Genomic DNA, 10,788 nt, shown 5'->3' with positions numbered 1-10,788 from the left:
CTTGTCTTTGCTAAAATGTGACCTCCTAAACTAGATACAATACTCCAAGTGGGTTCTGATGACTGCAGAGGACAGCAGGAAGGTTACCTCGTTTGTACTAGCATCGACTCTGATTCATGCACAGAGGCCCCATAAGCCCATCAATATTCCCACACCACCAGGCAGTGACTGAGATGCTGCTACCCAGACACACACAGACACACACACACACACACACACACACACACACACACACACTCAGAAGGCTAATGATAGCACATGCCTGCTGGAATCAAAAGATTTATTAACCCACGGTCTGCTGTAGCAACAGCCCAGACATGTTGCTCTCTAGCCATCCACAGTGGGAAGCCCACGGAAAATGGTGGTGGGGGAGGACCAAAGCTGAGCTGTGGAGCAGAAGCAGTATGGCATTGGATGCAGGGGTCACTACTACCTGCCTGGGACAAGGTACACCTCTGCTACTTTCTACCTGAATAGCCTTGGACATGTCACTTTAATAGGCTCTGGGCTTCAATTTCTCCATCTGTAAAAATGAAGGAATTGGACTAGATGACCTAACGTCACTTTTAGCTCTAAATCCTATAATTATATGGTCCTAGTCAGACCACAGGCGCTGGCCCTGCTGTGACGTTGGTGATGAAATAATGAGTGGTCAGGTTTGAGAGGAGGGACTACAAAAGTGCCCCCTGAAGCTTTGGCCCTCCTGCAGGGAGATCCAGGGCCAAGAGAAACACACAGTAGTCCCTGCCCCTTTGGCTGCACAGGAGATAGTCTCAGCACCAAGGTTGGCTGGTTGGGGAAAAGCTATCTGGGTCCCAACCTTCCTGGAGCCAGAAGGAGCTGCTAAGTTTTGCCCAAACACGTAATCCCCCCATAGACAGTGAGCTGGTGTTGGCAATGTGGCAGCCATGAGGCCTCACACTGAAATGGGAGAGGGCTGGTCTCTTCAGGGGAAGGAAAGGCCTGTAGATAAGACTAGGAAATGACCATCCTATATGGCTATGCTTAAAAAAGAGACAAAAGTCAAGTGGGACAGTCTAGGATGGCTTTTCAATATGTGAAATAAGGTGAGAAGATTTGTGAAGCATAACAGTGGGAGAAATGAGAAAGCAGGATAGCAGATAGATACATCATTTCAAGAAGGAGAGGAAAGGAGGATGGTTTGGTAGCATTTCACTGAGAGAAGGAAGGAAGTGGGGTGGCATATTTACATCCACAAGTCCTCTTGGTCAAGTTCATTAAAAAGAGAGTGGGATGGTTTTTCTGGCCCTTCCAAAATGTGGTGTAGATGGTGTCCTATCTTACCTTCCACCTCTCCCCACATCCCCCTAATTCAATCGTTGTCTATGTAGGTCATGAGTAGATATGTGCAGTGGAGGCTGGCAAGCATTAGCAGAAAAGCAGGAGAGAGTTAATTTCTGGAAGGTTTCTAGTCTTCTCCCTCTGGTGCCAACTGCTGGGAAGGGTCTGGCCTTCTCCCCAAAGGCTCCTAGCAGGGGTTGGGGATCCAAATTAGGCTGTGACCAGGCCCTGTGTGGTTCAGTCCAAAGGGAAGCACCCACTGCTAGCTGCAGGCTGCAGGCTCTGCACCATCATCTTCCTCATCAGACTGTGCCAAAGGTGTATCCACACCATCTCCAATCAGGTCTGGGCTATTAAGTTCAGTGGAAGAAGAGGAAGAGGAAGTCCTTGACATGGTCCTGTCTGATGGCGGCCTCTGCAAGTTCAGCTCCTCTGGGTGGTCACCTACAGCTGACCAAAGAGAAGCACTGGTCAGTAGCCAGGCAGGACAAGATGGACCTAAGGAGTATTTGGTTTCCTAATAGTGTGGTATAAAGGGTTCCATGTGGGCAGTGACCCCTCCCCACTAGGGACTTCATGGGGACCAGCATAAATCATACATTGTGGGACAGCTAGGTGGCACAGTGTGAGAGAGCACCTCCCTGAAGTCAGGAGGATCTGAGTTCAGATCCAGCCTTAGACACTTACTAGCTATGTGACCCTGGTCAAGTCACTTAACCCCAATTGCTTCTTAAAAAAAACAAAAAATTAAATCAATCAATCAATCATACAATGCACAACTGTCACCCCTTATAACAAGGGTTCTTAACCTTTTTCCACATCATGGACCCCTTGGGCAGTCTGATAAAGCCTATGGATCCCTTCACAGAATAATGTTTTTAAATGCATAAATAAAGCACATAGATTACAAAAGAAATCAATTATCCTAAAACATAGTTATCAAAACATCAAGGACCTCAGGTTAGGAAATCCTGCCCTAGAACATTGTTATTCCAGTTATTTGAAGTTTTTTCTCTCACAATCTTACTTATTGGTTTAGCGGGAAAAGCCATGAAATGGGAGTGGGTGCCAGCTCTGCTCTTGACCTCTGTGACCTCTGGGCAATCACTTCCCCTCATGCGTCCTCCTCTGTAAAACAGACTTCTCTCCTTTTAAGTCTGACATTCTATGTCTTGTGTTTTTAACTAAGTCCTCTCCTTCCAGCTCTGATATTTTGTAATTCTAGGAAACTAGGTTAAACTGAATCCCAGGAGAAAGAGGGGAAAGAGGAGTTTGTTGCCTGAGTGATAATAGGAGGAGAAGACTGGGAGGCCTAAGCATGTCAGTAATTGTATTTTCTAATTGTATCCTGCTTCCTCCTCCTCCTCTTCTTCCTCCACCTCCTCCTCCTCCAGGCCTGAGTCACAGAGCCAGCTGCCTGCTTTCTGCAGCAGGTGGGGCCTCACAGGGGGTGGGGGTGGTTCCAGCGCCATCTTGCCACTGCCAGGAAAGGAGGCTTGCCAAAAAAAACCTCCCCCACCCAGGTGCCAGGCTGCTCAAAATTCTCATTAGAGCTTCATTCTTGGGTTCCTCTCCCTGAGGTCATCTTGGGTATGCTGAAGCAGAACCAGCACCTCTGGGTCTGAGGCTAGACTGCCACTTACTCTCTGTATGACCTTGGACAAGTAATTTCCTTCCCTCTAAATAAAATGAAGGTGCTGATCTCAAAGACCTTTTTCAATTCAGACACAAAGTGTTATTTCAGTTCAGTCCTTTAGATCTGCAGGGGCAGAACCAATACTCAGGTTATTGGGTGTTCATTCCACAATATAGCCTTATTTTGAACGGAGAAGGTCTAAAGGGCAATGGACAGCCAAGGAGACACACCACAGTCTCTGCCAGCTGCCTCCTTTTCTCTATACTGCCCAATCTGGCTCTGTAATTAGAGGGCCGGAGGAAGAGTGGAAGGAAGGCTGGCCATCTGTTTATTTTATAATTAACAAAGGGCAAAGGGGCCTTTTCCTGAAAATTTGGCATAGGAAAACTCAAAATTGTTAGCAACGCTGCCACCACCTCACTTACCCCAGTTGTCTTCAGTCCTACTGTTTCCCCAAGCTTGAACACACAGCCCAGTGGGGGAGGAGAGAGATGCCTGATGTTTGTCACTGCCTGGGCAACTGTGCTTGGCTAGCAGTATACATTCAGAGCTGAGAGGCATCTCAGAGTGCAGTGAGTCTACTGGTCCTTGAGCAGGAACCGTGTGAATGGTGTGCTGTCTGACAAATGAGCATTCAGCCCCACCTAATGTTCTGCAGGGACAGGGAGCTCCCTGGGTGACTGAACCTTCCCAGTGACAGGGAATAACAGACGGTAATGATGATGACAATGAGGATAATACTTAGAATGACTGCATATTTGCAAAGTGCTTTACAAACATTATTTCATTTTATCTTCATAACAACTGTGGGAGGCAGGTACTATTATTATTCTCAGTTTACAGAGGGGGAAATCAGACAGAGGTTTAGAAACTTACCCAGGGCTATGCTTCTAGGGAGTGTATGAGTCATAATTTGAACTCAAGTCTTCTAGATTCTAGGTCCTGGGATCTATCCATCTAGCTGCCCCTAGGGAAATTACTAGCTCATCTCCTTAGGAAGCTCTTATAGGGTCACGAAATTCTGAGGTACTTGGAGATCAACTAGTCCAATTCCTTCCTTTTAAATGGAAGAAACAGAGGCACAGAGAGGTTAAGTGATTTGCCCAAGGTAAATGGTAGGGCAAGGATGCAAACTCAGTGCTCTTGCTAGAAACTACATCCCTACTTCCTCTGGTCCTAGTTCTCTGCCTGGGACCACAAAGAACAAAGGTGTTGTATCTTCCCTAAGATGGCCCTTGGGATGCCAGAAGTCAGCTATCATTCCTGCCCCACCCCTCTAAGTGTTATCTTCTCCAAACTAAACAACCCCAAGTCCTTCCACTGCAGATTCCTCAGTGGGGAGGAGGGCTGTGGAAGCCACAGGCCCCGAGGGCAGGAGACATACCAGATACAGTGGGTGGCTGTGGAGTTGGTGGGAGCTCCTCACAGGGCAAGAACACATCTGAAGCATCGGGGTCCCCAAAGTCAATCAGTTCAGCCTGCTCCAGTGTGTCTACATTCACTTCCATAGAAGAGATGCTGCCTATGGGAGCTGGGAAGAGAGGCAAGTGAGTTAGCATGGAGGACCTACCAATTCCACCATGCCCAGGAGGAAAGAGCCAACTCTGTACCCCAGATTCTTTTACCACACCAGTCCAAGCCACCCCTTTCCAGGACAGACTTAGCGGTGCCATGTACCACATCTGGAGACAAAAGACACAGGTTGTCCTTTGGGCACTTCCACTGACTCACTGTATGATTTCATCTCTCTGGGCCTCTATCTCTTTATCTCTAAAATGGGAGTATTAATACAGCTACCTCACAGGGTTGCTATAGATAAATCTGGATAATTCATGATGATTTAAATTGTTCTATAAACAAAGTACTATGTAAATGTCAGCAATTATTATTAGACATGTTTTTCTTTTATTAAAGATTTCAATCTCATACACTAAAGGAAGTTAGAAGACATAGGAGCTTTTATGTGTTTATCATGTAATATGAGAAGAAATAGTTGTATTAATAACAATAATAACTCACATTTCTATAGTATTTCTGTGTTCACAAGTTGTTGCCCTCATGAGAAAGGTAATGCAAATATTCTTTTCCCCATTTTAAATGGGGATGAGGAAACTGAAGGGAAGTGACCTGGCCAAGCCTTAGGAGCTAAAAAGTGTCAAGCTCTGTATTATATAGTGTATTTACTGTTATTTGTTTTGCCTTGTCCTACACACCACTGTAAGCTTTGTGAGGGCAGGGAGTTTTATGTAAACTTTGGCTCTCTCCCAGTACCTCAAACAGTGCAACATTCACAGCAAGTCCTAGACAATTGTTTAATGACTGGGGAAAGGAGCCTTCCTTTTGTCTTTGTAATCCCAAGGGGACTTTGGAATTGCTCCAGAAGGGAACAAAATGCAGACCAGGAGTGGATCAGACAGACAAGGAGAATCTAGGAAAGAGTCCAAGGATAGTTCTATTCATTCAATATATCTATGTTAGCAAATGTTTGTTGAACTGAAATACTTCAGAGGGGATCTGGAACCGATCCACCCTCTAGGACACTGGGGAATCAGGAATAGCAATTCAATTCCATCCTAATTCAACAAAGGTTTATTGAACGACTGCTTGACACAGCGTTTTTTGCTTTGTACTGAGGATATGATGATGAAGTAAGTAAAAATCCCTGCCTTCAGGGAATTTACCTTCTCGTGGCAGGTGGAATAAGTACACAAGTTACCATAATAGCTACTCCCACAAAACTAATAAGTACACAGGGATTTCTGTGTGTGTGTGTGTGTGTGTGTGTGTGTGTGTGTGTGTGTGTGTATGAGAGAGAGAGACACAGACAGACGGACAGAGAGATTTCAGTGCCCTGAGAGATTTGAGGAGGAACTGGAAAGGCTTGAGGAAGAGGTGGCTCTTGGATTGGGTCTTGAAAGAAGATTCTAACATGTAGACATATGGATAGAGTCTATTCCAGGCTTGGAGATATAAATTCAAGGAGCAGGACATCCAGCTTGATCAGAGAAGGCACAAAGTCAAGGACCAGGAAGTAATGTTGGATTAGGATCTTGGTGTTGGATTGTATGAGGGTCATAACAAGCTGAGGAACTGATCCTTTATAGGCAGCTGGGAAGAGGTTTAAAAGAAGGTCAGCCACCAAGGCTGTAAGGCTAAGGAAGGTCCTAATGCAGAATCTTCAGAAGCCAAATGAGATCATGAGCAGTAGGCTCTCAGTGGTGACCAAGGCCCTGCCTCCAGTCTTCCCACTACCAATCCATCCTTCACTCAACTACCAAAGTGATCTCCCTAAAGTGCAGGTCTGACTCGGTCATTCCTATTCAATAAACACCAGTGGCTCCCTATCACCTCTAAAATCTTCCATTTGACTTTTAAAGCTCTTAACAGCCTGCTCCCTTCCTACCTTTCTACTCCCTTCTACATACACTATGATCCAGAGACACTGGCCTTCTTGCAGTTACTCACATGTTACACCTCATTTCACAGCCCCATTCCTTCCATAGGATGCCCACGTGCTGGGAATACTCTCTCCTCGCCTTCACCTTTAGACTTCCCTGGCTTCCTTCAAGACTAACCTTGTACCTTACCTTCTGCAGAGGACTTTCCTGTCCTCTCCCCCTTTCCAGAATTCCTTCTTTTTGAGATTCCCACCTCCTGTTTATACTGTACACATCTCATAAGCACATAGTTGTTTCCATGCAGTCTCCTCCATTAGAACATTAGCTTCTCAAGGACAGGGACTGTGTTTTGGCCTTTCTTTCTTTGTACATTGTACAGCACGGTTTCTGGCACATAGTGAATGCTTAGTAAATGCTTGTTGGATTGGCTTGCTATCTACTGAGTATGGTGATTGTTTCCTTCCCCCATACCAGGATGACCCACCCCATCCCCCTCTAGCTATGCTCACGTCTCCGGGACTCCAGGTGAAGATGGGATAAAGGGAAGAAGAATTCCGAGTCTTGCTGGAAAACTTCCTCAAAGAACTTCTGTCGATCTCGAAGGCGGAGCTGCTGCCGGTCCAGGGCTCCACGGGAATTGGGATCCATGCTGGCTCCTGTGGGGTTAGAAAGGAGGTTAAGGCCCTCAAAGTAAGGAGGCAGCATGTTATGGTGAAAAGAGCACTGGACTAGGAACCAGTAACCTGGTTATCTTGGTTCTAGCTCTGCCATTAATTTCCTGTATGACCTTAGGCAAATTCCCTGGGCCTCAGCTTTCTTATCTGTCAAATGAGGCTATTGGACTAGATGATCTCTAAGGTTTCTTCTGGCTCTGACATTCTAGTTTCTAAGATTCTAAATCATGGTGACATACAGAAAGACTGGACATTTGACTTAATCTTGTGCTTGAATCACCATAACACCCAGCCTCATCTCTGGCTCCAACCTACATCCCCCTATCCTCACTTGCCTTCCCTCCCTAGTCCATATTTTTCTCTGTCTCTCTCTCTCTCCCCTTTCAGACACATACAATCTATCCTTCCCTACTGAAGCTGATTTGTGTTCCCACAAAAGGGATGGCCGTCCCAGGCACCGCTGGGGGGAAGCTGGTTCTGTAGAAGAAGCTGCTCCTTAACAGAGGAACCCTGCCAAATGCTAGAGGACAGTGAAGTCTAAGGATTGGGCTAGCTTGGATGAACAGGACCAGGACAAAAACGTCTAAAAGACCTTGCTCGAAATAGCAAGGCCAGGACATGAGAATGAGATGAACCTGGACACAGATTGGGATCTCCCTACATGTTTCCTCAGAAGGAACAATTAACCTGAGCTTCTGAAATTGCAAGCTTAGCACTCTCTGGATGCCAACAAACTGGCTGAAGTTTATAGAATATATCAATTTTAGCATTTGTTGACCTTCAGTTTATTTATTTTTTAAATAAAGATGATCAGTATCTGTGCAGATATCACTATGCAGGTATACTATAAAGGAATTGATAAATATGAACTGTTATCACAGAATGTTAAAACTACAAAATAGACCTTAGAAGACAGGATATTAGTACACGGAAAGACTGAATCTATAATGTCAGAGCCAGAAGAGATTTAACATATTGGAGATGAAAGCTATCGTAGAGATCATCTGGCCCAAATACTATCCCTTTACAGAGCTGGAGAGTGATGTACAGGGAATTTATAGTCACTTGCCTAATATATGAAGCTATTGGCAGATTAGATTATTTCAGCATGGAGATGAAAAGGAACTAGGGAAATGAATGCTAAATTCAATTCTCCTGATTTCTCTGGGTACCTTCTCATATCTGAGAGACTTTAAAATATGAAAAGTCAGAGCTGGAAGGTACCTTCCATCTTTGAAGAGGGGCAGTAGAATTGTGTTCCCGTTATTCATGGGGTTTCCCCAAAGAACAGAGTTCTTCTGGCTCTCTATCCTTGGTCCCAGGGTGGAGACATAACCTAGAAGGACATACTGCTGGGAAAGGGTATCTACTTATCATCTGAAACAGCAGGGCATCCAGCCCATCTGAATGAGATCAACAGGACCTGAGGGGATCCGGAGTCTACGTGGAAGCCAGTCGGGGAGAGTGGGACCCCGAAATATGGAGCTGGCAAGGGCGTAGGGGAAGTCAGAGTGGGGCAGGAGATTTGGCAGCAGGGAGAGGTTGGGGACCGGGAGAACTGCTGTGATTACGATCCCTGGGAAAAGCTCTTAGCGCAGCCGCCCAGGTCACCGAGCTAAAAATACTCCTGAGCCCCGCAGGGGCGCTAGCTGGAGCGGGGGTGTGTGGAAGAAGAGGTGGGGAAGTGGAAGAAGGGGGGGGGGGGGGGAGGAGGGGGGGGGGGGGGCTGAGCTGGGCCCAGGAACCCCTCTCTAAGCAATCTTTTTCCACTCTCCTCGTCACCCCGCCCTGGGGACCCCAAGCCAGTGGGACTGTAGCGGTGACGATACAGCGCACCCGGGTGAGAGGGAAGTAGGGAAGAAGAGGGTAGGAGAAGGAGGGAGGGGGAGGGACGTTAGGTAGAAAGCCTTGTTTACTAGTCTTGGGGGAGGCGCGCATGACGGGAGAGAGAGGAGATACCGACAATGCTCCAGGAGACACCGACAATGCTCCAGGAGACAAGACAAGGGATGAGATCCGGAGATCCAGACGCAAAGACCAAGAGGTCTCTTTCTCCTTCCTCCCCCACCCATAGCCATTACCAAAAGGCTCCAATAGAGCGAGAGCTAAAGAATTTCCCTAAAAAAGGAAAAAGCGCGGAAGAGGTTGGGGGAGGGGAAATAGAGAGACCAAGGGGTTAGCTTCCTGCTTGACCCTCAGCTGCCCCGCTGGACCTTCCCTGTCCACTCCTCTTCGTGCCCAGGGCGCACCTGTCCTCAACGGGGCTCCCTCCTACCTGCCTGGTAGCCCCTGTCCCAGTTCCCAGGCGGCCTCGGTTTCACGAAGAGTCCGAGACACTCCAGGGGCCGCTGGCTCCGAAGGAACACTGCGCGTGTGCGCTCGCCCGCCCGGTGTGAGCAGTTCCGACGGGGCGGCGGCCGCGTGGGCGTGAGAGCTGGCCGGCCCCGCCAGGCGGGGTGTGGCCCTGGCGGAGACAGCACCCACGCTCCACCCGTCCGGCGGCGTCGCCGAGGGCTCCCTGCGGACCGGCCCAGGGAGAGTAAACTAGGAAGAGGCGGACGGCGGAAGTGGGACTGGAGGGAGAGGGGGAGTCGCTGTGGAATGGGTGTTTGAGATCCCCACTCTCACGATCGGACCCTCTAGCAGACTTAGCTTCCCGAAGGTATACAACTCAACATAAACTTACCAGTTCAGAAGGCAAAAAGACAGAAAGTTAGACGCACAGTAATTTTTCCTAGCCTTCAAACAAATTGGTATCTCCAGCCTAATTGACGAACTAGTCTTCTTTACATACTTTGGATATACAAGCATACTGATCGAAGGTCTTTGCATTCGTCAGATAAGGAAACACACACGTTCTCCCTTGCACACTAACATTTGGGATAACTTACATTTCTCTATACTGTTTAAAACGTTTACAAAGCATTTTCCTCATGGCAACTCAGTGAGCCAAGGATACACAATGCACACACCCCATAGCAACCCTGTCCACACGCAGACAACATTAAAATACAAATGAGTTCCCATGCAGACCGTCAGACTCACTGATGCACTCACCCAAAGTCTCCTGTGTACATAGACACAAAGACACACACACACACACACACACACACACAGGTCTTCCTTGTACACACAAACACGCGCATTACACCTGGTCTTTTTGCACACTGACGTTTCCTTAGAAGGCACAAGGCACTGAAAGGTGGGAGTTGGAACTGAACGAGTACACAGTATGTCCCCGGAGCTTTGATGGAAACATAAAATACTCCGCTATGAGCCTTGACCCCGCCTCCCCTTGCCCATTACTGGATTACAGGTGCACTGTTGCACGAAAGATAGGTCACCTTCCACTCTCCCTGAGACTCACCAGACAGCTTCCCACTCTTTGCTCTCCGACGTTGCGGGTGTACTGGGTAGGGAGAAAGCCTGAGCCAGGGCGGAGCTCCTGGGAAAGGGAAAGAGGCGGTGTCTAAACCCTTCTAGAGCCGGCTCCCACTGCTGTCCTCAGAGCGCTCAGCAACTCGGACCGAGAGAGGGCACTGTGAAAGGAACTAAGGAGGCAAGGCCTGGAGCTGACAGATGGGAAACATAGTATTAGAAAATCACAGCTGGAACCTTAGCGATCATCTAATCATATAATTAAAAACCTCTGAGGCTGGAAAGGGCTTTAGAGGTCACCTAGTCCAATCTCCTCATTTTAAAGGGAAGAAAATTGAAGCCACGTTAGAGAAAGCCACTTGCCCAAAGGTGACAGAGCAAGAAAGTGGCAGAGCCAGTA

General features: G+C 47.5%; 1 protein-coding gene across 5 annotated transcripts; it reads right to left on the bottom strand.

Annotated features, from left to right (window-relative positions):
* Nucleotides 1-266: 266 nt before the first annotated feature.
* DBNDD2 (dysbindin domain containing 2) lies at nt 267-10,532 on the bottom strand. Of its 5 annotated transcripts, none has more exons than XM_069071855.1 (4): nt 10,378-10,532; nt 6,846-6,992; nt 4,323-4,469; nt 267-1,752 (listed from the first exon to the last, which is right to left on the bottom strand). In XM_069071855.1, the coding sequence occupies exons 2-4, from the start codon at nt 6,982-6,984 to the stop codon at nt 1,565-1,567; spliced, it is 474 nt and encodes a 157-aa protein (XP_068927956.1). In that variant the 5' UTR covers nt 6,985-6,992; nt 10,378-10,532; the 3' UTR covers nt 267-1,564. The 5 variants fall into 5 exon arrangements, with proteins under 5 accessions (XP_068927956.1, XP_068927959.1, XP_068927960.1 ...); XM_069071858.1 differs by lacking the exon at nt 10,378-10,532 and adding an exon at nt 9,286-9,437; XM_069071859.1 differs by lacking the exon at nt 10,378-10,532 and adding an exon at nt 9,290-9,435.
* Between the last annotated feature and the right edge of the window lie 256 nt (nt 10,533-10,788).

Source organism: Petaurus breviceps, unplaced genomic scaffold, assembly GCF_028583685.1.
Source record: "Petaurus breviceps papuanus isolate PSGF00001 unplaced genomic scaffold, PetGlider_PUasm1.0 90845, whole genome shotgun sequence".
Classification (NCBI taxonomy): domain Eukaryota; kingdom Metazoa; phylum Chordata; class Mammalia; order Diprotodontia; family Petauridae; genus Petaurus; species Petaurus breviceps.
The sequence above is the reverse complement of the archived record's forward strand: the minus strand, read 5'-3'. Positions and strand labels throughout refer to the sequence as shown.

Bases quoted from the DNA above. Each gene is read 5' to 3' on its own strand.
- DBNDD2 (XM_069071855.1), bottom strand. From the start codon at position 6,984: ATGGATCCCAATTCCCGTGGAGCCCTGGACCGGCAGCAGCTCCGCCTT. The intron at 4,470-6,845 runs GTGAGCATAGCT...CTCTCTTCCCAG, and splicing joins TCACCTGGAGTCCCGGAGAC to CTCCCATAGGCAGCATCTCT. The intron at 1,753-4,322 runs GTATGTCTCCTG...CTCTTTGGTCAG, and splicing joins ACAGCCACCCACTGTATCTG to CTGTAGGTGACCACCCAGAG.